Source organism: Sarcophilus harrisii, chromosome 1, assembly GCF_902635505.1.
Source record: "Sarcophilus harrisii chromosome 1, mSarHar1.11, whole genome shotgun sequence".
In the NCBI taxonomy this organism is placed as follows: Eukaryota; Metazoa; Chordata; class Mammalia; order Dasyuromorphia; family Dasyuridae; genus Sarcophilus; species Sarcophilus harrisii.
In genome coordinates, this window is record NC_045426.1 from 650,642,078 (window position 1) to 650,669,580 (window position 27,503).

Below are 27,503 nucleotides of genomic sequence, written 5' to 3' on the forward strand. Positions count from 1 at the left end.
TTGGATTTATTTGATAAAGAGCTACATGTGACTAGTATTTTAATAAACAACCAAGCCCTTAGTTTTATATTTGCAACTTTTGGCTATCCTTTAATTCATATCAACCTCAAGTGCAACCTAGATCATTTTTGTTTCACTTGTAAAATTCTCACAAGAACATGCTAAAATGTATACATGGGCCTGGGGCAAGACATGCTTAAGTGTATTTCATGCTTGCTTAGTGCTCTCTGATAGATTCTCCAACCTACCTCAGCTCTTGTGAAGTGATACTGTCCAAGATAGGTATGTGATGAGGCCCTTGAAGTTTTATACAATTTCTTACTCATAAGAATGACAAATCTTTCTGGCATGGTATGTAGAGCCAAGGTCAAATATACCTGTTATAATTCCTTTCTCTCAGGAGCGATCTTCTTCTGCATAGGATTTCATTTTCTATGATTGAACTAAACTTACCTCAAAGTAAAATTTGAAAATTAATTCAGGTTGCTATCAGCTTCTACAACTCTTTGAACTCTGGATAGTTCCATTATGGAATTCAAAAACTACTTTCAATGTTTCTAGCAATTTTACTTTATTCAGAAAGCTATCAGGAAAAATAGCCATTTTTAGCCAATGATGGGTCACGCTATTATTGGCAAATCAAGGAGCAAGGAACTCCAACAAATTTGAGGGTTTGATTTGGACAATGATAATAAGTCTTACTGTTCTGGTGTGACTGGTTGAAGAAGACAGCACATAGGTATCTGTTTCAGTCCTTTCCTTACTTCTCTTAAAGCATTTCTTATATTCTTCTTGAACCTGAAGATTCAGAAGGGCAGAGAATTTAGTTTTGTCTGGGGGGATCTTTTTAGCAACTACATAACCAAAATGGCAGTGTGTGTGTGTGTATATGTGTATGTCTGTGTGTGGCGTGTGCATGCATACATACATGTATGTGTGCCATTAGCCCTTTTTCACTAATATTCTGTATGACTTAGATAAGGTGGGTTAGGTTTTAGAGCTTGAAGATGCATTCAAAATCATTCAGTCTGGTGAACTCATTTTATATCTGAAGAAATTAAAATGCTTTGCCCAGAGTCACACAGACAGTAAGAAGCAGACCTAGGATTCAATGTCAGGTCCTTCACTCCACATCTAATTCTTCCTACTTTTCTCATTTGTAAAACTTAATTAAAGTCACCAAGGCACTGGCTCTTCAAGCACTTTCATCCTGATTCTGATGGCATCATGGAATATTTCTCATCCTTCAATTGTGTAACACTATTGCTGCATGACCAAAGGATTTTGTTAATGTCACTTGTCCTACACACCTCACAGGGCTATAAGGACAAGTAAGATTATATTTGCAAAGATCCTTTGAAAAATAAACCCAGGAGCTAAGAGCAAAGGAGTTGTCAGTATTTAATGCTATTACTCTGCTGATGGATATGATGAGTTAGCATGAATTAATGGGAAGCTGGGTGGTACAGTGGACAGAATGCTGGACCTGGTAGAGTTCAAATCTGGACTTAGACATGTACTTCCTGTGTATACTGGGCAAGTCATTTAACTTTGCTTGCCTCAGTTTCCTTATCTGTAAAATGAACTGGATAAAGAAATGGCAAACCACTCCAATATCTTTGGTGAGAAAATTTCAAAAAATGGTCATGAAAAATCAGACATGACAGGAAAAAATGAGTAAATGAAAACAAAACTTGTGATTTAGGGGATAAAGAGCTGATTTTGGAGTGAAGAAGGTCCAGGTTCAAGTCATTCCTCTGACAAAATCTATTTGTGTGATTGAGGAACAGTCAGTCACTTAGGCACTCAGTATCCTAGTCTGTGATGATTCTAAATCATAGGCAAGTTGCTGATCTACAGTGATGAAAAGAATTTCCATTCTAAGGAATTTTCCATACATATGAAATCACTAAAGGGGACTTTCTCTTAAAAATGCTATAGATAAAAATACTTATCTGTTGCTACTCTAAATGTGAGATCTGGGCTCAGGGCTTGTTTATTTTACTTTTCCATCATTAAGTCTCTATAAGAGGAGTTTTGGAAGGACAAGAGTTTTTATTATATAGATTGGACAACAGATGAAACAGTTCCAGACATTTTGTTAGTGTGAACTTAATGAGAGAATTAGGAATTAGCCTATTGGGCATCTGGGAGGATTAGGCAACTGGGCATCTGAACTTCAAGGAAGATCAAAACTCTACAGGCAATCTCTTACTGGATCTCTACAGGTAGATGGAAAGAAATGGCCCCTTCCTAGATAACCTGGCAGGGTTAAGGTCCACATGATCTTGGCAGTGACTTTTTCTATAAATTTGTCCTTACCCCAGGTGACCTTTCTTTCTTTCTTTCTTTCTTTCCCACTGATAGTTTGACAGAAGGTTAGATGAATATATCTTATCTTAAATTCTTCCTATGTTTTTATTAATCCTTCAGAGGGGGTAGAGACTAATATTGTAACCAGGAAAATAGAGAAAGCTTTATGAAAAATTGAGAAGGATTGCCAAACAGGTTACCGTCTGCTCTGCCAAGAACTATTTTTCCATCAAGAAAATGGAGGAAGGGAATCATAACAAAACTTTTATTCAAGTGATAGGAAGCTGGAAGGTTGAAAATGAGGGAAGTTCTTGTCAAAAAGAGTTTCCCCTCCCAAGAAAATGTTTGAAAGAATACAATGTATCAGAAAAAAAGATAATATGTACTCATCAAATGGGAGCAAAGGATGGAGGTTACAAAGAGTCAAATTTAGCCTTGAAATAAGGAAACACTTCCTAGGAACTAGAGCATTTCAAGTATGAAATGGACTGTCTTAGTGAGTGACAGGTTATCTTCACCAAAGGCAAAATGGGGACAAAACAAAGGGGACATTTGTTCCAGTGTGGATTAGGCTAAATGGCCCCTGAGGTCCTTTCCACACTGAGATTCTATGAATTTGTAATTCTTGGAAATGGGATTCTTTATGTAAGCTGATAAGAGGATGAAAGCCCCTTATTACCTGGCGATTGAGGACACAGTGTACCAGGAAGATGTAGACTCCCTGCAAGGAATTGATGATGGTGAAGGCATAGGCAATGATTAATCGGATTGATTCAGCTATAGAGTCAATCAGAAAGAAGCCAAGACTCCAGGAGCAGCCCAGGATGAAGAGCTGAGCTAGGGCTTTAATTGTCAGGGTCCTGTAAAATCCAAGAGGCAAAGATGAGATTCATGTTTCATATTTTATCTTAGACTCAACTTAACACATCTTATTCCCATTTAGTTCTTGTCCTTTGTTCTCAAAGAGGACCAAAATGACATTACTATATTAGAATCAAAGTATAGGGTATCCAACTATGGCTGATAGATCTAATTGAGTTTAGAAAGCTTTATCACAGATTGAGCACAAATAGTCCATAGCCTCTTATCAAATAAGATGATTTTTATAAAAAGCACTTAGTACAATACCTGGCACATAATAGGTCCTATACAAATTTTTTTTCCCTTCTTTCCTTTCTTCCCTATTCCTAAGAACTCTTTTTGAACATTTTTTTTAAGGCTGCTTTTGCTGGTATAAAAAGTCCAAGCTTTACTACTATTAAAGAGACATTTGGGGAAATGAATTAATGGTTAAAACAGAGTTGAATGTTCTGGCACTTAACTTTATGAAGAGCATATTAAATGTGTATTTTAAATTGTTATTATAGTATAGCTAATGCTACCTATTCTTGTTACAGTAGACAAATTTCTTAAAAAGTAGTATATGAAACTATGGACTTCTGTTATGTATAACTATTTACAAAAGAACTATATCTTGTTCTCTGTATATTGAAATGTTCATTTTTTAAAGTTATTTCAAAGTTCATGATAAAAAAGAAAATTTAATTTTAAAAATATTTTTCAAAATAAAATGAGACAAATATTTATAAGTGAATCATATTTTCCTATAAAATTTTCAATGAGGAAGTGAACATAGTGGTCACCTAGTACTACTTATATTGGAGCAAATGTTCCCTCTCTACAGTGTTAAAACAAATTTCCTATGATGGGAAACTACCTTCCAAGATAGCCCGTTACACTATTCCCATTGTCTCCTGTACAATGTTGATTAATTTCTACCTGGCATATCAGCTTTCCTTTGAGGGCTTAATGTTAATTCTAAATCAGAATGCAAAAAGGGAGTTGTTGAGAAATGCCATTTGGTTTAGTGACAGACAACTGGATTTGAAGTCAAGAAACCTGTGTATAAGTCCTATCACTGCCACTTATATGGCTAGGGAACCATGGACAAGTCATTTATTCCTCTTAAAATGGAATGATAATATCTATTGAGGTATACCTTGAAGAACAGTAGTTAGAAAAATGCTTTATTAACTTTAAAATATCTAAAAATGGGAACCATCTTTCTTCCTTTACTTCTTTCTTCTTCTCTTCCTTTTCATTATTATTATTTTATTATCCAATAGAAATATTCTGTAGAAATATCAAATCAGCTCAGCACACAGAATTCACAGAGCATCAGCATTGGAAGGGATCTCAGAGGGAAGACTAGAGCAATAGCCTCCTACAAGTTATCCAGAGTTCCCTGGACTTTTAAGGCAAGGAAGGGGCTGAGCAGCTTACCTGGTGTTTTGGATGGTGGACACTTCTTTGTTGAGTGATGAAAGTCTGTCTCTCAAAATCCATAGGGTTGTAAAATAAAAAGATAAGTTGATCTGTAGGAATAGTAAAAAAATGCTTGAACCAAACTCTGGGATCAATATTTACAATCAACATTGTTATAATTATCCAACCAATAGACCTAAGAGCTCATTTCCTAGCATTATTTTTGTTGTTTAATGATTTCAGTTATGTCTCACTCTTCATTACTCTATTTGGGATTTTCTTGACAAAGATACTGGAGTGGTTGGCCATGAGGCAAACAGAATGAAGTGATTTGCCCAGGGTCACACAGTTAATGTCTAAGGCCACTCCACTATCTTTGCCAAGAAAACCTCAAACTTTTTCAAAAGATATCTCATAGAGAGTTGAAGATGATTGAATAGTGGCAAGTTATTTTGAAAAAAGTTTTCACCTTGAGGACAAAACTATTGTCCCTGCAGCATTATATAGACTATTTTTTGATAACCAGTGGACTCAGCTCAAATCTCATTTTCTGTAAGAGATCTTTTGCTTTTCCCTCGGCCTCCTCCATATATACCAAAGGCCTACTGGCTTTTCCTTAAGGTTACTTCCCATTTATCCTGTATATTTTTTTATATGTACAGAGTTGATTGCTTGTTATCAGCCCTATTAAAATATGAACTTCTTGAGGACATGGGCTGTGTTTTGTATTTCTGTCCTTAGCACCCAGCTTATCATATATTAAACACATATGTATTTATTGATTGACTAAGTAACTTATCGAATGTCACCTAAGGATTAAGCAGTAGAGTATGGATTTGAATCCTGGTTGTGGATATTAAATCCAGTGCTATTTCCACCACCCACTAACCTGTTTTGATTTTCAGCTCAATTTGACAGAAGCAGAAAATAAAAAGTTGTTTTTTGACTCACCAAGATGATGATAAACACTGGTCCCATAAAACTCCAGACAAATCCCCTGTGTAGATTCAGCCAGCAACTGGAAAAAAGGAAATAACAGCACCAATAAATGAACATTTGTGCATTGGAGTATCCATTCTTGCTCTGGAGATTTGGGTATCCAAATCAGGATTAGGGAGAGTATCTGCTTCCCAATAGAATCTTTGTATCTCCAGAGATCCACTGAGAGTCTGATAAATAGGAGCAGCTTTATACAGACATGTTGGATTGAATTGGATTAGTTTCTATGGCCTTTTAAAATTTGCCAAGCCCTTCTGATGACCCTGTGAGTTAGGCAGTTGATTGCTATTTTTGTTATTTTTGTAGATGAAGAAACTGAGACCCAGAATGGTGAATCACCTTGCCCCATATCACCCAAGTAATATGTCACAAACTGGGTCTTCAGTTTGGATCATGAGATTCCAAGCTCATTTCTCCAACAGTTATACAGGTTTCTCAGAAATTTAAAATCTGATTGGGGAAACAGCACTAAAACATATCAAGCAATTAGAGAACAAATAAAGACTCTAGTATGAAAATGTAGGTTATAATGAAAAGAAGAAACTGGCTGTGGCTAGATCCAGGTATCAGTCTGGCCCCCAGGGCACTGATAGCCTTGACTTCCTTCAACACAGTGGGAATAACTGTACTATCAACAAAATGGGAACAACTGTATCTTGTAGGTCAATTAGGATTTATTAATCTCCTACTATATGATAAGCACTGTGCTGAACGCTAGAGATGGCCAATAGACAATCAGAACTTCATGAAACATACTTGAAAAACTAGGTTTATTACAAGAGAAATGAACATGCAGGTGAAACTGTAAGCAAGTGCAAAGAGTCCATATTCCAAAGAGAAATTTTCATATTTATGAAAATACAACAAAGGAAGGAGGAGTAAACAGAAATCTCCTCCTAAATGGGAGTAGTATTAGAGGAGAAAAGGTGCAGTAAAGGAGGGTAAAGGATAAAATCCCTGCTGAAGGAGAAGAGCAAGGTGATAGCAAAAATTGTATTCTTTACTCTTGGGAGCTGCTAGGCCAAAAGTTATGCTTATTTTAAAAGGTCTCAGATGCATAAGCAGTTTTTTTTAATCCCAGTAAAGACAGACTAATCTTTGACCCCCAGGAGCACATATGGAGGCCAGTTTGAGGTACAAACAACAAATTATATCAGCTGGTAGAGGGAAGGATTTATCCTTGATATATATAGGGTCTCCTGTGCCCTCTGGATCCAAAGTTTCTAGAAAATATGGCACTGAAAAAAACAGATGAAGTTGAATTCAAACAGTATTTCTCCATTGAGGTTAAGGTAGCAAGGAATCTATGGAGCATTTTATATCTGCCAAGCATGATGGCCAACGCTTGATGCATGATGGCAAGCCAATTTTCAATATAATTTACTTCTAAATCTTCCATAATAAATAAATGATATTTTACTGGAGTACTGCTATTATAATAGTCTCTGTTCACCTGTGTATCAATGACTCTGCTTTCCCCCTGTCTTCCAAGTGTAATTAAAATTGCTTCTATGATCTTTTTCGTCATTGATCTTAATTCAAAAATATTGTGATCTTTTTGCTCCATGAATCAGATTCAGATTCCTCTGCTAATGTCACCTCACTCTTACAGTCTTAGCTTTTCCCTCTTCATGTGACAAAACTCTTGTCCCCCAATGTGTCCTTCATATTCTTGCTTCAAAACCTTTTCTCAGACTGTTTCATATATTCAGAGTACCTTCCTTTTTCTATTTTGCTATTGAATTCCAAGGGTTTCTGCTCCATTCCTGAATCCTCTTCCTGGTCTTTATTCACTACCTTACAAAGTACTGTTCTTGCTTCTCCCTGATGTATTTATCATTCCACATTATATTTTATTAGCTTTCTCTTCCCTTATCTTATTCCTACCTTAATGAAATATGAGCTCCAGGAAGTCTGGGGGCTGTATCTTAGCTAAGTATCCTGTCTGCCCTGGCATTGAGCACATTCTTTAATGAGCACATTAAGCACAGTGCTTCACCTGTTTGTTGGTTAAAGTGTTTGTTGAATGACTGTCTTAGTTTCAATTGCTTCAACAGGGAATCATCTGGTTTATGCATTATGTCTATTCACGCCATTATCATGTCTATAGTTAATCATTATGATTTTGTCTGGACCAATGGTATTGAGTGAAGATGGGAAAACCTGGGGATGACATCCCAAGTGAGTATAAAGGGCACACAAACATTCTTTTGGCTTTATATATAATCTGCTTCAGGATGGGCAAGAGAGGAGATATGGCATAGTAGATGTGTAATAGACTACAAATTCCTTGAGGGCAGGGACTGTTTCATTTGTCATTGGATGCCTAAGCACAGTGGATACAGGAACAAAGCAAAAATGAAACAGTCCCTGCTTTCAAGGAGTCTATTTCTTCTGGAGGCGAAAATATATACACAACAAGTAAATACAAATTATATACAACAGAAATACAAATCATTGCAGGAGGTCATTAATGCATGGGGTATTCTACAGAAGGGGATCCTTGAACTGAGCCTAAGAGGCTGGGAGATTCTAAGAGCTCAGGGGAAGGAAAGAGAAACACTTCAGACATGGATTATTAGAGAACATGTCTTATTGACTGTAAGCTACTCAAAAATAAGGACTTATGTTGCATCTTTGTTCAGTCTCAGGGGGCAATGCTGTGCAAATTATAGGTTGTAGGTGCTAGGGAAATGGATGATTTGAATTGGAACCTGCTTGGTCTTCAGTTCCTGAACCTTACTTCTCTGATTTAAAGATATTTATAAATATAGGCAAAACTTATAGATTTAGATAGGAGTAGGCATTGGATTGAAATGGCTGGACACTGAATCTTAGTTTATTAGACTCTAATCTTATGGGAAAGGTAACTTGAATTTTGAATAAATTAGGAAACAAATAAAAAAGTTTTAACTCCAGAATACCAGTTGAATATGTAGATTAATGCACAATAACAAAAATGCTGTGCCCCACTCACTAGTGTTTTGTTCCATATCCCTGGGGGACAATTCCTGCTGACACAGCCACGATCACAGCTGGAATTCCATAGCCAAAAGGGTACATGAATCTTTTTTTGAACCGGCTGGCACTGGTGTAATTGGCAACCCTGAGGTTCCTGACAGTGAGGAAAAGGTGCAGCCCTTCCAGGAACATCCAAGTGAAAGCAGCCAGGTATAGGTAGTGCAATCCCCCAGCAATGATGGAACACATGATCTGAAAGAAATAGATAAGGCCGAGATGAGTGATGTGTACATGGAAGAGAATGTCCAAAACTTACCAGAGTGGATGGAGAAAGGAAAATGCTGTTCTATTTTCTTCTTTTGATATAAAACCTTAGAATCCTAAATGACCTTGAGAATTACCTTTTCTGAGACTGAGACTGTAGGATAGACTTAATTTTTGACCTGTGTCAGGAAAAGCTTATTTTGAATCCTGCCTCTGGTTCTTGATATTTATTTTACTCTGAACAAGTTATTTAAACTCAATGGGTCTCAGTTTTCTCATTTGTAAAATGAAATCATTGGACTAGATGGTCTCTGAGAGCTTTCCTATGATGCCATCTGCGTGATGAGGATGATTGGTCATCTCTATTACATGATTATTTCAGGGCTCGAATGATAATCTATATAAAGCACTTTGCAGACCTTTGTGAAGAGAGCATAGGGATCACAAAATTTTCATTGCCTAATAATGTAGGGACTCCTCCCATCCTAATTATCTGATGATATAATTATATAAAGTCTCCATTTGTTATCACAGAAGAAACAATGTAATAATGACACAAGTATTCAGTAAAAAAGGATAGTTTGTTCCCCTGAAGTAGCAAACACTTGTCCTTGAATAAGGGACACATGTGGTCTGGTCTAAATGGTTACCTCAGCCCTGCAGTTTTGTCTAGAGGGATGACTTTCATGTTTGCAAAAGTATCACTCACTTCCTTCTGTCTCCTGTCCCTGAACAGGGAATGCCATGCTTCTGATAACAAACCCTGATGGCTGCAGGGCAAATATTCCTCCAAGAGCCTCTCCTCCTTGATCTTTTTTTTTTTTTTTTAAATTATTATAGCCTTTTATTTACAAGATATATGAATGTGTAATTTTTCATCATTGACAACTGCAAAACCTTTTGTTCCAATTTTTCTCCTCCTTCCCCCCATTCCCTCACCCAGATAGTAGGTAGACCAATAAATGTTAAATATGTTAAAGTATAAGTTAAACACAATATATGTATATATGTCCATACAGTTATTTGCTATACAAAAAGAATCGGACTTTGAAAAACCGTACAATTAACCTGTGAAGGAAATCAAAAATGCAGAAAGACAAAAATAAAGGGATTGGGAATTCTATGTAGTAGTACATACTCATTTCCCAGAGTTCTTTCACTGGGTGTAGCTAGTTCAATTCGTTACTGCTCTATTGGAACTGATTTGGTTCATCTCATTGTTGAAGAGGACCATGTCCATCAGAATTTATTATCATATAGTATTGTTGTTGAAGTGTATAATGATTTCCTGGTCCTGCTCATTTCACTCAGCATCATGTTCATGTAAGTTCTCTCCAGGCCTTTCTGAAATCATCCTGCTGGTCATTTCTTACAGAATAATAATATTCCATAATATTTATATACCACAATTTATTCAGCCATTCTCCAATTGATGGGCATCCACTCAGTTTCCATTTCTGGCCACTACAAAGAGGACTGCCACAAACATTTTTGCACATGTGGGTCCCTTTCTCTCCTCTAAGATCTCTTTGGGATATAAGCCCAGAACACTGCTGGATCAAAGGGTATGCACAGTTTGATAACTTATTGAGCATAGTTCCAAATGGCTCTCCAGAATGGCTGGATGTATTCACAATTCCACCAACAATGTATCAGTGTCCCAGTTTTCCCACATCCCCTCCAGCATTCCACATTATCTTTCCCTGTCATCCTAGCCAATCTGACAGTGTGTAGTGGTATCTCAAAGTTGTCTTAATTTGCATTTCTCTGATTATTAATTGTAATGGGCTGAGGTTTGAGTTGATGCACTGAGGTCCCAAGTATGTGAGGCTAAATAGTAATTGGACTATACTCTCTTAATATACATGATTGGATAAAGAATGGTCCCTGCCCACTCTCCTTGCAAGTCCTGATGTGTTGTATAGGAAATGGCGATTTTGGTGGGTGGAGATAGAGAGACAGGAAGAGAAGCTGGGAGAGATTGTCCTGGGTTCCATACTCCTAGCTGCTGGTCGTGTGGCTGCTGGTCTAGCTAGGCTAGCTTCTTGACTAAGCTACACACATTGCTATCGCTGATTCTCTTCCACCTCCGATCTTTCTTCACTGAGAATAAAGACTGACGATTTTCCCCTAACCTGAATTCCTGACTCCGGCTGATTTTAAAATACGCGGTCTTCACAATTAATGACTTGGAGCATCTTTTCATATGGCCAGAAATAGTTTCAATTTCTTCGTCTGAGAATTGTCTGTTCATATCCTTTGACCATTTATCAATTGGAGAATGGCTTGATTTCTTATAAATTAGAGTCAATTCTCTCTATATTTTGGAGATGAGGCCTTTATTAGAACCTTTCACTGTAAAAATGTTTTCCCAGTCTGCATTAGTTTTGTTTGTACAAAAACTTTTCAATTTGATATAATCAAAATTTTCTATTTTGTGAGCAATATCAAGATCATCCTTTAAAATTTATTTTTTAAATAAAGAAAAAACAGGGGATCACAGAGATTGGTTGACTTCAGTGTGAGACAACAGTACCATATGGTAGCCAGATAAAGAGGTGATAAATCCCACGGTGTTCTGCCCTGAGCAGGACTCATTTTGGGAGGATTGTGTTCAGCTATGGGCACCAGAGTTTTTCAAGAACAGTGATACTTCTAGGATGGTGAAGAATCTTGGATGTATTTTATTTGTTGATTAGTTTAAAATATTGAGGCTGTTAAGCCTGAACAAAAGAAAACTTGAGTCTTGATTCCATGTTCAAATAGGCCTACTCTCAAGGACAATGGAAGGGAGTTGTAAAGAAGTGAAGTTGGGCTTGATATTAGGACAAGTTTTCCAACTATTTGTTGTTGTTCTCATTCAGTTGTTTTCAGTCATGTCTTAACTGATCATAACCTATTCCTAGGTTTTCTTGGCAGAGATTCTGGAATAGTTTTCTTTCTTCATTGCTTTCTCCAATTCATTTTACAAATGAGGAAACTGAGGCAAATAGGGTTATAAGATTTGCCCAGGGTCACATAGCTAGTGAGCTTTGAGGCTGGATTTGAACTTTGGAAGATGAGTCTTCCTGATTCTAAGCCCAATACTCTATCTACTGCACCACCTTAAAGCTGTCTAAAAGTGGAATAACAGAAAGCCAGAGAGATAATAATAGTAATAGCTGAAATCAGTATAATATTTTAAGGTATTGGGAAATTTCTCTCCCAAGAGGACTGAGGGAGGGTTATACCCATCAGCTGGAGTCTAAAATAGGCTCCAAGACAGGAAGTTGAATGGAAACAAAGAAATGTATTGACATGTTAAAGAAAGTGCAGTTAGAATTAGGGTACATAGTTAATAAGTAGCATTAGGCAACTTAGGATAAATAAGTAGCACTGTTCACAGGAGAAGGGAAAATTATTAAAAGTCCCACTGGAATATAGGAATATTTAAAGTTTGTAAATTATTTTATCTGTATTAACCCATTGGATTCTCACAATCACCAAGTCAGGTTAGTTTAATTATCTCCCTTTTGTAAATGAAAAAAAACTGAAATTCAGAAAAGTTATGTGATCTATTCTTTGTCACACAAGTGTCAGGGATAGGATTTGAAACTAGGAGCTTCTGATTCCACTTCACTCTATCCACCTTGCCATGCTGCTTCACCTTCCCAGGCAAAAATTCTTATCAAAAAATATTTATCCAAAAAAGTGCCTTCTCAACATAATTGAACTAAATGTTTGCCATACAGTCATTAGCTATTATCACATCTGTCTTCCCTATTACCCATGTACCTTACCAGCAGGATAGTTGCACTTGATTTCTATAGGAAAGAATTTCAAGGGCTCTTACTACCTTAGGTTCTGTTCGTTCAATTCCGGTGAGGAAGAGGAGGTTGGCCAGGAAGAGGCACAAGGAGAGCTGGAGGTGGAGCAAGGTGCCAGTGCCCCGGATGGCTCGACACAGGAGGAAGGTGAGGGCAGCCAGAAAGAGACAGAGCAGGGAGAGGCCCAGCCCCACATAGGTGATGATAGTCAGCACGAAATCTTCCTTTGATCAGAAAGAGAAGAACAGTGGTCATCATTTTGAGCCTTGCTACTGTCTACTAGAAGACTTCAAGATTCATATGCTTATATTGATTTTAATAGGTGCTTCTGGACATCAGTGGAATATATATGCAATGGCATTTATTTACCATATGCAAACAGACTTGTCTCACTACAGCTTACATTATTCCCCTTTTGACTTAATCTTTCAGATACAAATCTTTTTTTTTATTTTTTTATTTTATTTTATTTTTTATTTAATAGCCTTTTATTTACAGGATATATGCATGGGTAACTTTACAGCATTAACAATTGCCAAACCTCTTGTTCCAATTTTTCACCTCTTACCCCCCCACCCCCTCCCCTAGATGGCAGGATGACCAGTAGATGTTAAATATATTAAAATATAAATTAGATACACAATAAGTATACATGACCAAAACGTTATTTTGCTGTACAAAAAGAATCAGACTCTGAAATATTGTACAATTAGCGTGTGAAGGAAATCAAAAATGCAGGTGTGCATAAATATAGGGATTGGGAATTCAATGTAATGGTTTTTAGTCATCAGATACAAATCTAGTTGTGACTGACACCTGGGCTGTGAACCTGGGTGACTGGAAGGGTGGTGGTAGCAAGCTGGGAAGAGAGAAGAATTTGGAAGGAAAGACAATGATTTCAGTTTTGAACATATTGAATTTAATAATCCATTTTGAGATGTGAAGTGAGTAATACATATTATCCTCATTTTGCAGGTGAAGAAATTCTTTAAAATAAGTTATCTTGATCAGCAAGCGTTTATTAAGCACTTCCTTTGTGCCAGGAATTGTGATAGGTTCCGGGGGATACAAAGACAATTCCTGCTCTCAGGGAATTTATATTTTTTAAAGCAAAAAATATACCCATGTAATAAATAGAGTTAATGACTTCAAGACAAGTATATATTGGTATCTGTGATAGATAGCCTTTTACATGTGGTGCAATAATCAAACAACCCATCTGCAGGCATTTATTGAGAGATCTTTAAGTGTTGGGTCCTATGTGAGATAGACTCTAGGGGTACAGTGATAAAAATGAAACCATCCCTGCCCCTCAAGGAGGATATATTCTTTGGTGGAAGACCATCTGGACAACATATACGCATAGAAGTATATATAGAATTAAAAAGAGGTTATTTAGGGGAAGGCACTAACAGATAAGGGAGGGAGGAATTATCAAGATCTTGTGGAGTTCAAGCTGCTCCAATGATTCTAAGAAGCAGAAGTAATGAGAAAAAGCATCTTAGGCATGGGGGACAGCTTGAAAAGTCATGGAAATGGAAGCTAGAACTGTGGCCAGTTTGATTGGACCATAATATAAAATAATGTATAATAAGTCTGGAAAGGTGGATAAGAGCTGAATTGTAAAGGACATCAAATCAAATTAATTTGATTCAACCTACTTTCAATTCCACAGATGCCATGAGTACTGCAAAACTGGAGAAGTGGCTGCAGCTGCACACAGTGTGACTGTCATTGAAAGAGATGGTTTTACAGCCTTTGTTGGACCAGACTGTGTCATCCCAGTAAACACAAAGAGACTTTTCTTTCATATTCTTCATCTGGAAGGAGAAGAACATGATTTGTACCATATCAGAGTTCAAGAACAAGAAGTTTAGAAATAGACATGAAGCCAGTTACTTTCTACTTACATGGTTGTGTTGAAAAGTAAAGATGACAGGTGTGGATAGGTTAGCATTCCTATATCCAGTTGTCCCACTCACTACCTTGGAGTTCAGATAAAGGTTTTCTAGTTCTTCATTGATGTCAAGATTTTCCTTGGCAATAAATGTCCCATTTATTATGGATCCAATGGAAATGTAAGAAATAAAAACAACTGCACCTGTAAGGAAAGAAGAAAAACAATTTTTAAAAGAACATTTGAAAAAAGCCTTAAAAAGATAACTAAATTTAAGGGGTCATTGAACCAATCCAATAATGGGACTGAGTTTTAGAGTTGGAAGAGATTTCAGAAACACAGAGTTTGACTTCCTCCCATTCTTGCAATCATGGATCCCCTCAGCAATATCCTCAATAAGCCTCATTTAGCTTCTGCTTTCTGACCTTCAGTGATCAGCACATTCCATTTCAGAACAGCCTTTATTTTAATTAGTATTCTCTTCTATTGACAAAATATCCCAGTAGATTCATAGTCCCAGTGAGTTGTATACATAAGAAGTATAATAGAAATTGTTAAAAGAAAAATGTTTGAATTTTGTTGCTAGTCCAGGATAATAGCACACAGTGAATACATAATGTTGGCCCCATGTTTTCCTTCAGGTGATCCTTAATAATATAGACAATAATTAGAGGAAATCTCTTTAAATATCAAGCATGACAGTGGATAGAGGCTCAGTGTTGGAGTCCAGAAGACCTGGTTATCTAACTATGGACAAGTCATTTAACTATTCAGTGTCCAGGCAATTCTCAAAGATAAGAAGTTACAATTAAATTGATGATCTGCATTGATGAAGGTACTTTACACACCGGAATTTCTCCTACAATAATGAAACCATGCATCTATAATATACCTTCATTCCCCCTCCCCCCCCATCCCTCAATAAATAAGCTTCCAAACTTAATGAGGCAACCTTATTTGTCTGACCTACAGAAGCTAATTTCTTAATGTAATGAGAAATGCTAGAGGAAGTCCCACCTTAATTATGGCATTTTGTTTTCAATACCTTTTGAGTCTTTTTCAGCAATTAGGGTGCAATTAAGATCCATCACTTCATTTCCAGCCTTCAGTTCAAATGTTAAGTTGTTTTTGTCACAGTAACCCTCAATGGTCAATGTTGTAATAGCTATTGAAAAAAAAAGGAAATATAAAATCAATGTTCACATCCACTTATTGTCTGTTCCTCAAAATTTGCTTGTAGCATAAAATACCACAAGTGCCTTTTGGGTGCAGGGACAGGAAAATCTGTGTGATGGAGAAATAGAAATTTTGTTGCTTAAATGGTCCCCAAACATCCAGATCAATATGAATTTTCATGAATCAATACCTCTAAAATAGAAAGTTGTTCAATCAACCAATAAAGATTTATTGACTACTATGTTCCAGGCACTTCGTCAGTGCTGAGTATATATCAGAGTCTTTAATATGGATTTATCACCACCATCACCACCACCACCACTACTGCTGCCACTGCTGCTGCCATCATCATCATCATCATCATCATCATCATCTATCTCTTTTTTGCACATGGGGAAAGAAAATTTAAGAGCAGGTCATTACATCATTTCACAGGAAATTCAGAGGAAAAGTATGAACTGGAATTCAGAATTATGGTACAGTGGAAATAATGCCAAATTTGCATTATTATAGCCTTAACTATTGTAGATCTAATAGACCCATATTGCATTATAGACCTAAGTTCAAATACAAATTCTACTATTTACTACCTTTGTGACCCTGGAAAAGTCATGCAACTCTCCTGAGCCCCAATTTCTTTATAAAATGAGGTGCTCATGCTAAATAATCTTTGAGCCCTCTTGTACCTCTAGAACCTGTGATCCTGTCAGTTCTGGGTTCAGAGCTTTATTCACTGGATTTTGTTAGCTCCCAAGAAAAGAAATTGGAGGAAACAAATTATTAAAGATCATTTCTACACTGGGAAAGTGAACAGTAATATCCAAGGAGATAATTCCGTTGTTCAATCAACCCATAAAGTAAATCTTATATAATCTTATATAAGTGATTACTATGTTCCAGGCACTGTGTCAGCACTGAGGATATATCATGTTCTTTAATATATACATGGGTTTATCACCATTACCACCAATACCACTACCAACAACACCAGCACCACAACCACCACAATCATCTCTATTTTGCACATGGAGAAAGAAAATTTGAGAGCATGTCAATGGCTCAAAGGATTATTATATTATTTCATAGGAAGTCTATAGGAAAAGTATGGACTGGAACTCAAAATTATGGTGAAGTGGAAATAATGCCACATTTGCAATCAGTAGACTTGCAAATTCTACTATTTACTACCTCTGTAACCCTGGAAAAGTCATGAAACTCTTCTGAGCCTCAGTTTCCTTGACTATAAAATGAGGTGCTCAGGCTACAAAATCTTTGAGGCTTCTCCTACCTCTAGATCCTGTGATTTTCCTGTCAGTTCTGGGTTCAGTGTCTTATTCACTAGATTCTGTTGACTCACAAGAAAAGAAATTGGAGGAAACCAATTATTTAAGGTCATTTCTACATTAGGAAAGTGAATTCTGTTTTTCTATACAGATAGAAACTTAAGTCTTCTTCTGTTCTAGTTCTAGTAGTCACATTTTTAGTCTTAGACTATTAAGGGACAGGTCAATTCTCTGAGAGTCTCCACAGCTGTGGATCATAGCATCTGAAGGAGCTGCAGGGCAGCCTTTGCTGACACAAGTGTTGCAGACTGGGAATGAGATAAATTGGAGGCAGAGGGAAGAGGAGAAGGTCAGACAACACAATGGCCTCTCAGTCAGAGAGGTCAGAGAAAGCAACCTCCTCTCAGTCTCCTTGTATCATCCTCTCACAAGAGGAGATCCATTCTGCAGGTCTGGGATGGATCTCCAGCAGCCACTGTCAGGTGGCCGCCGTGTATTTCAACAGCTCTCATGTAATTCATCATCAGACATTTCAGGACGTTCCACCATGATGAAATCTTATCTGCCTTGTCCATATTATGAGTGAATATATTCAAGTATCTCCCTCAATTATAACAAAAAAAAATCTTCAAAATTTAATATCTTTTGATCCAGAAATACCATGACCAGCGTTCTACCCCAAAGAGATCAAAGAAAGAGGGAAAGGACTCATATATACAAAAATAGTTATAACAGGTCTTTTTTCTGGTGGCAATGAACTGGAAACTAGTCATTTAAGGAATGACTGAACAAATTATGACATATAAATATAATGGAATGCTATTGTGACATAAGAAATAATGAAAGATGTTTTCAGAGAATACTGGAGGGCTTGTATCAACTGATGCAAAGTAAAGTGAGCAGAACCAGCAACAATTTATCCAAAACCATCAACATTGTAAAGACAAATAACTTAAATGACTTAAGATGAACAATGATTCTAGAGGACCCCTTTTAAAAATTGCTACTCACCTTCTGAGAGAGAGGGTATGGACTCATGATGTAGATATAGAATGAGAAACATTTTCACATGGGCACATGGGCCCCAGTTGAATATTTTTTAAAAGGACACACAACCAAATAATATTCAGGCTGTCAACCCAGGGCAAGATGTCATGATCAATCTTACCTATTAATTTCTTCTTTACTGAGAATTGACTTCCAGAAGGGAGATTGAGAGCAAACTCATATGCAACTTTCTGTGTAGTCTCAAGAAACACGGTCACTACCTGAGCTATTTCTTCTTTGGTTCCATTCAGCTGGACTGGAAAATTGTCAAAATGATTGGCAATATACTGTAGTAAAGAAAAAATGCATATTATATTAATGAGTCTGAGGTTTTGGGGTTGCTCTGTTATATCATGGTTTTATTTTCACAGTAAACTAATACAGTGTGAGTATGGGAAAAATCAAATTCTCAACCTTTTGCTGATAAACATAACATGTTTCAGAAATAATGGATGTTGATGTTACTATAGCTATTCAAGGCTTGCTGGGTACTTTATATTATCTCACTTACACCAGTCCTATTGAGTTAAAGGTTATATTCTATCCCCATTTATACATGAGGAAACAGAAACCTGAGAGGTAAAATTATTTGTCCATGGTTGCACAGATAGTATGTGTTAAGGATAGGGACATGAATTTATCTCTCTCTTAATGTCTTGAACAATATACTTTCTGCTCTATCATCAAATTTCTGAGAATTTTCTTTTAAGTTATTCTCATTTCTTGAAAGCCACAATAAAGGGGAATAGTTTAATGACAAAAACAGTGACCATGCCAAAGAACTAGGCCATTCCTGAGTTAGAACTGTGCCCAGGATGTTTCCATTGTGATATGCATTCTGTATGGAGACGGAGTCCCCCAGACATATTCCTTGTCCACTTCTGAGAGACAAGTGCTCTGGTCCCTTGATAGAGGGTATGCATGGCAACAAGGTTTGGGCTGGTGCCTTTAGATTAATCAGAAGCCACTGCTCTTCAGAAAATGATGATCTCTTTGCTTAGTCAACATGGATCCATAGGTTTCTGGGTTCCAATTACAGCCTGGTTGTTTACTACCATTTGGACTTTGACCATAGTATATACATTCATGATGCTTCCATTTCTTTATTGATAAAATTAGGGAAGTTGTACTACATGGTCTTTCTCCCTCCAAATCTGTCATCCTATGAATTAACACAAGAGAGTGATATTCTTGCTTTTGTCTCATTCATAACCTGCTATTTTCTCATCCCATAAGAAACATGACCACTGAACATGGAATAGAGCCTCATCTACTCTCCTTATTCTTTCTCAAAGGCAATGAATGGGATTATTAATTCCAATGCACTTGGAGTCTTCTCTGAAAACAATAACAGTAATTTACTTTTTAGAACTTTCAAGTTTATAAAACCTTTACTTCACAATATCCTGGGGTGGTTTATAGGCCATTTTATATGTAAGGAGCTGAGGTTTGGAAATGATGAGTGGCATGTTCATGGACACATAATAAGTATGGAGAAGAAGCACTTGAGCCCAGTTCCCTTAGTTCCAAGCCCACTGAGCTGGGTCATTTCTCATCATGGTCAAATATTCTAAGAAGATGAAAGTGCATTAAAATCACAGCAATGAAACCTCTGGAAAAACTGCCATCTTCCATCATCCACTCTATGCTCAACTTTTGCCTCAGGTTACAGTCATTAAGCTCTGTGACTGAAAAGAACTTCTGGTCCTCAAAACTTGTTATTGTTGTAGAGTGGGGAGACAATGTGCTTCCAAAATAAGAAGAAAAAGTGAGGAAAATTAATTTGAATGCTATATCATTCGATATTAATGTTAATTTATAATATTTCCTTCTCTGTTTAAAATCCCCACTTTTTTGTTTAATTCACATTAAAAAAAAACCTTCCAAAAATTGCTTCCAAGAACTGACTGAGGAATGTGATTACATTCCACTCCCTTTCAGTGTCTGGTCTGGTCCTCTGACCTACTATCAATGGTCACCCTTGCTCCTGGCTTTTCCAATGAAAAGTTTGGTGTGATCTGGCTAACAAAGGAAAAACTTGACCAGATAGATCCTGATCAAGTGATTCCTTGGCCCAGATGGTTAGAGGCTGCTGAATCTCATGAGCAGCTCTTATTCCCCCATCCCCAACCCTCCTCAAACGCTCACATCACCTCCTGTCCCCACCTTCTCCTCCCCCATTCCCACCATCCCTTCACTCCCATCTAATCCTCCCCACCTTCCCCATGATGAAGTGATTGGGAGGAACTGAGGGCTCTTAGCCCATCTTCTCATCAAGTGTTCACCAGTCAGACTTTCGTCTTACTCATCAGGGGAAATCCCAATAATGTGCTGTCAAGAAGACAGACTAGTATTTAAAACTGCCTTGAAAGCTTCCTTGGAGTCTTTGGCCTTCAGGGAGACCACTGACCTCAATTTATTTATATTTTGCTGATCTAATTAAAAACTGATTTTGTCTCTTAGAATTTTATATGCCATAAAAGGATTTCAAACCTCTAAAGTAAGTGGAGCTGTGCCATTTCGACATGCAGAGGATAAATTCTGTAAACTAGCGCAAATCTCTCTGTGGCCATCTAGAAAGTTGGTAGCACCTGGCTAAGAAAAAGCATGGAAAAATTATTTTTATTCTTTTAAATCCAGCTGTATTGAAATATAGACATTCAACCTGGGAACTGCAAACAGCTAATTGACTACTTCTTTGTTTTATATGATATGGCAGTCAAGGAATCAAATGAAATTACACACACACACACCAGAATGAGGACAGTGCACACACAGACTATAATCATATAAGAAAATGAATAAGCAAAGAATCTAGATGGAGTCTTAGAAGAAATGACTGCCAACTTGTTATATTTATTTTATGTATTCAAATGAATTCATTGAAATGACATACTTAGTAAACAAGTTTATTATATATTATTACATATCATGCACTATTATGTTATATATAATATTGTATTATATTATATGTTAATTTATAACTAACTTTACTTGGTTTTTGTTGATGTTCAATATTAAGTTTTTAATAAGACTTTTAAAATAATTATTCATATATATTTGAAGATTATTTCTATAATTTCCCCCTGTATATAAGAAACACATTCCTAATGATATAAACTCACTTGTATGGAACAATTTCTTGAAAATGTATCATTGTCAAGTTTAGAGCACCAGGAAATACCTAGGATGGAAACAAGAAAAACATTTGGGGAAGAGGTATTATTCAATGGAAGAAATGATTGCATTGACCTAAACAAAGGGAATTTCTCCCTTGCTTCTGATTCCAATTATACCAGGCACGCAAGGAGGAACTGAAACTAAATCTTTTCTAAAACAAATTGTAAAAGACAGAGAAAGGAAAAGAGAGAAGACAATGAAGATGCGAGCCTCCAAAAGGGGATTTTGTAGATAAGGTAGGATTGAACTAGAACATAGGGAGGTCCATTTTCACTATCATGACCTAAACTTTAGTTGATACTTCATCATACATTTTTCTGGTCATGTGCTTCATGTATGAAACCCTTTCACACTTATGGTATAATTCCTGGTTTCAATTACCAGATTGAAAATGGAGATCTCAGATAGTCAGCTACTTACATGAGTTGTCTGTGAATGTGAGGTATGAGTTAGTATCTTTGTGACTACATTATGCAAATGACCATGAAAGAACTTTACTTGAATTGAATTATATTTCATAGACAGGGCTTGAGTTGGGTTAAAGTTTTGAGATATGTGAGGGAAAGGGACACTTGATAAAACTGCTGCATGGAATGTGGTCCTGTTTGCATTCCCAGAGACAGCAGAAATAGCCAAAGCTGAAAGGAAGGCAGGAGGTTCTTACCCTGCAATTGTTCACATTGGAATTTCTGACTGAATTCTTCTATCCAGCTCCTATCTAGAGATACAGCTGCAGTGGAAACTTTCTCACAAGTTTGATACAAAATCCATAGTAACCAGAACTGCATATTCATTAATATATGCAGCAAAAGTGGGTGTGGGAAGAAACACGAGGAGACAGAAGATATAACACCTCAGGACATCTCAACATCCAATTTGTTAGCTTCTTGCTAGGACTGGGACTGGTCATGACAGACTTTTTAACTAGAGAATGTTTCATGAGGTCTGAGCGCACAGTAACTCCATGACTTCTGGGTAAGCATCCAAAAAACCAGGGCCTCTCTTCCTCCCTATCCTTTGGGCACTTAAGTGGATTATCTGTGAATGCAGGGAAAAGTAATATTTTATCCAGCAGTATCTAAATGACCATATAAGGATCTATCTTTTGTGGGCTAGTCTGTCTGGGACAAGTACTAAGATGGCAAACCAAAAAATCAGTCTCTAGATGTTTCATTTTGTATGTGTAATGTTTACACATAATGTACAGAGATTTTAACTTTTCATCTGGATAGTTGAGTGATATAAAATGGAATCTAGCCTTTACCAAGGCAGGTGCTAAAAAGTAATGCCTTGCACCATGCTCTAAAGAGAAGTTCTTTCCCGTTATGTTTTTTTCTGAAACTTTCTTTCCAAGATAGTGGAAACAGTGATAACTCTAAGAAAATAAAATCTCTGTCTAGGAAGTATAAGCTACACAGCTGGTTATATGCAGAATTCTCTGCCCATGGGACAATCTTCTGATTGCTACCCAGATTTGTTTTTATATTCCTAGCAACTAGTATAGGGCCTGACATAGAACAGATGATTCCTTTGTGTTTATTGAATTTAAAGAAAGTGACTCTTTCTATTTGGATATTTGATAGCTAAAAATGGGTGGATATTGAATTGATGTTTCTGCTTATAAAATCTGTTGCTTCCTGCAGGCCTTTGTCATTCCCTCCATCAGACATGAGTTTTCTCTCTCCTAAATACATTATGCTTACATCTCATTGCATTTTTATAATGATATATTCTCTTACCTGATAGGGACTTCCAAGAGTGTTTTTATGTTTTGTATACCTTGGCCAAACTATGTCATTTTCACTCTTGTCTGCATCTTGAGGGTTGAAGGAGAAACCAAAAACTTGTGCCAAAGAATGGGTTCTGCAAAAGAATCTGAGGTTTCCCGGGCAAATCCCCTGATTCATGTTGGCTATGTGATTCAGGGGAAATCACAAACTTTTAATGCTCTAAGCAACTCTCCCAGAATGAGTGACCAAAAATAAAACATTTATAAGAGTAAATGTTTGGTAGAATAGGAAAAGCATTGTGTCATGGTTAGGAAACCCTGTTTCTCTTTCTCCTCCCTTCATGCCCTTCTCTTTGCATTTACCCGGACTGTGCCTCCTGCTTTGAGTACATTGCCTCCTCATTCTTGCCTGTTAGGATCCTATACTGTTAAGTTCAATTCAGCAAACCCCAATTGAGTGCCTGCTGTGTGTGTGTGTGTGTAGTTGAAGAACTTCTAGCAGCTGCGTGTAGTAAAGATAAGGTAAAGAACTGAAGCTGAACTTCCAAGGACATTTAACTTCCTCTTCTGTATTTTTAGTTTCTCTAGGTCTCTGTGACCTGCGTGAGTATGTTGAGTGGTAGCCAATATATACTTAGATTTTAGACATATGTATTTAACCTCGAATGATGACATTTATCACTGTTCAAGTTACCAACATCTGGCCAATTAGTTGCCTGATGTATGGTTCTTCCCAGAACTAGGAATCTGCTGTTTTGGGCATGAATAACATCCAATTAAGGGGTGTGTGGGGGCACCTATCTCTTAATGTTCTCCAACTCATGATGTAATCCTTTGTATCTAAACCCTATAAAAACTGTATACCTTATCCCCTTCTTTAGCCCTTCTACCGTGAGCTCTCTCTCTTTCCCTCCTCGAGGTGGAATTGCTCATTCTCATGAGAATTAATTAAATAAACAACTTTTCTGCTTTTTACTTTGAGAGATCTCTGAGTAATCATTTTTGGATAGGATTTCTATCCCCTACACTACTGTGTGTCAATCTCTGAGGATAAAAGGCTAAAACAAAAACAGTACTCCTGTCCCCACAGAGCTTACATTCTACTGGAATCCTTGTTGATTCCATTCCCCTTGCCCTAGTTCAAAGGAATCTCTCTCCCTGTTCAAATGCGCTCATACACAATTTTTACCCTTTTTTTCATAGGGGAAACCCTATCAAAATCTCCTCTGTATACTATATATTTGTATCATTTCCTTTCTTGTCCATTGCAAGGTCCTTGAAGGCAGGGGTTTGTAGTATTCTTTTATTTTGAATTTGTCCTATTACCACTCAATGGAGTTTGGCCTGACAATTCACACAGGAAAGACCAAGTGGATAAAAAATGTCTATTGTACAAATTATGAGTTGCAATTGGATGGAAAAACTTATGTTGCATGCTCATTTTTATGTATATTTGGGACAGACAGTACAGGTAAGAAGTGAATTGGGCTCAAAATGAAGCAGAGGAGGAGAGCAGGCTGGAGTTCAAGAGCTTACCAACCTTTTCTAATGCCCCTAATTTCTCCTGGTGAATAAAGGTCTATATTTTCAATACTAGTATTGATGTTAAATCAATTGGTGTTAAAGTCTGTGAGATATAGTCCTCACAGGGGGCACTAAAGAAGTCCAATAACCAATGGGGAACTCCAAAAACAGGAGGCACAATGTCCTCAGGGAAATGCATGATAAGGTAAAGATGGTCTGGTGTAACGGGCTGAATCTCTGAGCAGATGCACAGATGTCTGAGCACTTGAAGCTAATTAGCAATTGGACAATATTAATATATGCTTGGAGAAAGAATGGCCCCACCCACTCTCTGTGCAAGTTTGATGTATTGTATAGGAGATTGCATAGAGGATTTGGTGGGTGGGGTGTGAGAGCCAGAGGCACTGCTGGTGGGGATTTGAGTAGCGATTGGTCTCACTTCATATCGCCATTCCCCTTCACAGCAGCAAAGAATAAAGATCAAGGATTTTCCCTTATCCTGACTCCGGCTGATTTTAATATACTCTGGGTGCTAAACTCGGTCATCACAGTCTGGGAATATGGAGAGGGTAAGGAAAGTCAGGGATATGGTCCAAGTACTGAGTTAGGGAAGAATTAAAGGAGGCCAATGGATGGACTTCCTGTGGCAAAGGGAAATCAGCCAGGAAGGATAATGACAACGTCCCCCCCTCCCCCCCTTTCTGTGACACCTTAAGATTTACAGAGCCTTTCTTTGCCACACCTTTGGCAGGTGGGCTGGGGATTCTGTAGATGAGCTCCCTGAGGCTCTGAGGGGACAGTGACCTGTCCATGCTCTCGGAGTGGGCACTGCCAGTGCTTCAGACCCAGGACTCCTATTCTGAAGTAACTGTTCTTCCCACCAGCCTTGCATGAGGCCAACACAGTGGTCTTTCTCCAAGGTTTCAGGGCATCTAGCTGGCTCTGTCTATGACTTGTTGCGTGGAACGTGTGATTCCAAACTTGTTTTGCCTCAGAGGTTCCTGATTCTAACCCTGCTATGGGCTCAGTACAGCAGCTGAGGTTCCTGCTTGGCTGGACCTGCCCTGGTGCCCTTGATGTGGGAAAGATTTCTTTCTAGCTTCCCACCCCCTCCTAGTTAATAATGTAAATTACCCTTTGACTCACAAATCCTGGTCCCTTTGAATTCCAATAGAAGATCCGACCTGTCCCAGCCCCATCCGGATCTGAGCCAACTCTGGGGCTACACCCAAAAGCCCCTTGAGCTAAGTCTCTTACTATAAAAGTGCCATGCTGGGAACCCCTCTTTGCAGAGATTCCAAACATGCCAGCCATGTGAGGACCCTCTGTCCACTGGACCCTCTGTCCAGTGCACTCCTTATCTCTACCTTCACCTGTCTCCTACTTCTAAACTCAATAATAAACCTCTTTTATCAGTCTAGCTCTCGGGCTAATAAATGCTTTTATTGGGGACTCGCGGCACTACTAGACCTCATTTACCACCGTATCCTTGCGCCGAATCCAAGGGGGTTGCAGGGGAGCTTTGCTTGACTTCCTGTACCCCAAACCTGCCACTAGACCTCAACTAAACCCTAATCTCATTTAGGTACCCCAAATCTAGACCTCAACATTTGGTCTACACCTCAACACCCTGGCTCCGACTTCTGGGGAAGCATCGGCCCTTCCCCAGCCAAGGCCCTGATCCTTGGCTGGCTCCCCCAGGGGCTTCTTATAACTCCCTGAGTCCTCAGTTCATCTCCCCTCACAGGGTCTCGGGTGCTCCTGCTCCCTAGGGGCATACCAGAAAGCAAATGCTCCTTATACACCACATTCCTAGAGCTGGAGGGCTGGGGGTTCAGTAGAGACAGTCCCAAGGCTGGAGTCAGGGAGACTCATCTTCCAGAGTTCAAATCTGGGCTCAGACACTTCCTAACCTGTGTGACCCTGGGCGTATCACTTAACCCTGTTTGCCTCAGTTTCTTCATCTGTCAAATTGGCTAAAGAACAAAATGGCAAACTACTCCAGTATCTCTGTCAAGAAAACCCCAAAAGGGGTCATGGAGAATGAAATATGACTGAAATGATCAGAGAAAAAGAGTTGGTAGGGAATGTAGAGGTCACCTGGCCCAACAGACAGATGTGGAAACTGAGGCTCAGAAAGGTCAAGTGACCTAAGTTTATAAAGCTTAAAGCCTCAGGCTTCTTATTCCCTCTCATGTTTAAAAGAGAAGTTTTTTGAAGGCAGGGGATGGTCACTAAACATATGTATATATACACACATATATATACACACATACAGATATTCACATAATACACATCTGTAATACATATATACATATATACACATATACATACTTACACATAATACATACATATATGTGTGTGTGTGTGTGTGTGTGTGTGTGTGTGTTTATTGCCAATACTTAATGAATTGCTGGGTGCTTAGTAAATGCTTCATAGATGCCTTCTCTTACATGTTGGCAAAGGACTCCCATAGTCTTCTCTTAATGACCCAGATGCTCTGCTCTCCAGTTGGGGTGAAGCAAGACTTTGTGGTCTTAGAGGGGCTCATCCATCTGGGGAGGAGGGGAGCCCCATCTTGTATCTGGCCATTCCCCTCAATCTCTGCACTATTGGTTGAGACCATTCCCTTTACCTTGGAGAGATTCTAATTATCCAAACAAACTAGAACTCCCAGATCCTCAAGAGCTAAGAGAGAGAATGAAGGTCTGTCTGTCAGTAGAGCCAGTTTCTGGCTTGGTGTGAGAGGTAGGGAGGGTAAGACTGGGAGCAGGAAGGACAGGGACCTCCATGGATCTTCTCAGCCCCACCTTCCTGGGAGAGAGGGACCCATAAGCATCCATTTCTCTATGATGCTGCATCAAAATGTGGTCTAGATTCTTGTTGGCCCTAAATGAACTATCTGATACTTCAGTTGATCTCCCCAAATATTTGTTAATAATATGAGGGCATCAGTTTTATCATCCATATAAGGGCAGGAATTGGATTAGAGGATGATGTCTAAGACTTATTCTTTTATGTAAGCTTGAATTTCTAGTTTCCCAGGATTTAGAGATGGC

The 27,503-nt window shown here is 38.0% G+C and overlaps 1 protein-coding gene across 1 annotated transcript in view; it reads right to left on the reverse strand.

Annotated features, from left to right (window-relative positions):
• LOC116420768 (adhesion G protein-coupled receptor E3-like) overlaps positions 1–27,503 on the reverse strand; it is a 56,171-nt gene that overhangs the window by 1,943 nt on the left and 26,725 nt on the right. Inside the window, exons 6-17 of the mRNA XM_031947707.1 lie at positions 21,137–21,195; positions 20,505–20,606; positions 18,133–18,298; positions 15,551–15,670; positions 14,519–14,709; positions 14,270–14,428; positions 12,638–12,832; positions 8,555–8,790; positions 5,530–5,596; positions 4,597–4,688; positions 2,993–3,173; positions 703–798 (exon numbers count right to left, since the gene is read on the reverse strand). Coding sequence (XP_031803567.1) covers positions 703–798; positions 2,993–3,173; positions 4,597–4,688; positions 5,530–5,596; positions 8,555–8,790; positions 12,638–12,832; positions 14,270–14,428; positions 14,519–14,709; positions 15,551–15,670; positions 18,133–18,298; positions 20,505–20,606; positions 21,137–21,195 — 1,664 coding nt within the window. The remainder of the gene's footprint in view (positions 1–702; positions 799–2,992; positions 3,174–4,596; positions 4,689–5,529; positions 5,597–8,554; positions 8,791–12,637; positions 12,833–14,269; positions 14,429–14,518; positions 14,710–15,550; positions 15,671–18,132; positions 18,299–20,504; positions 20,607–21,136; positions 21,196–27,503) is intronic.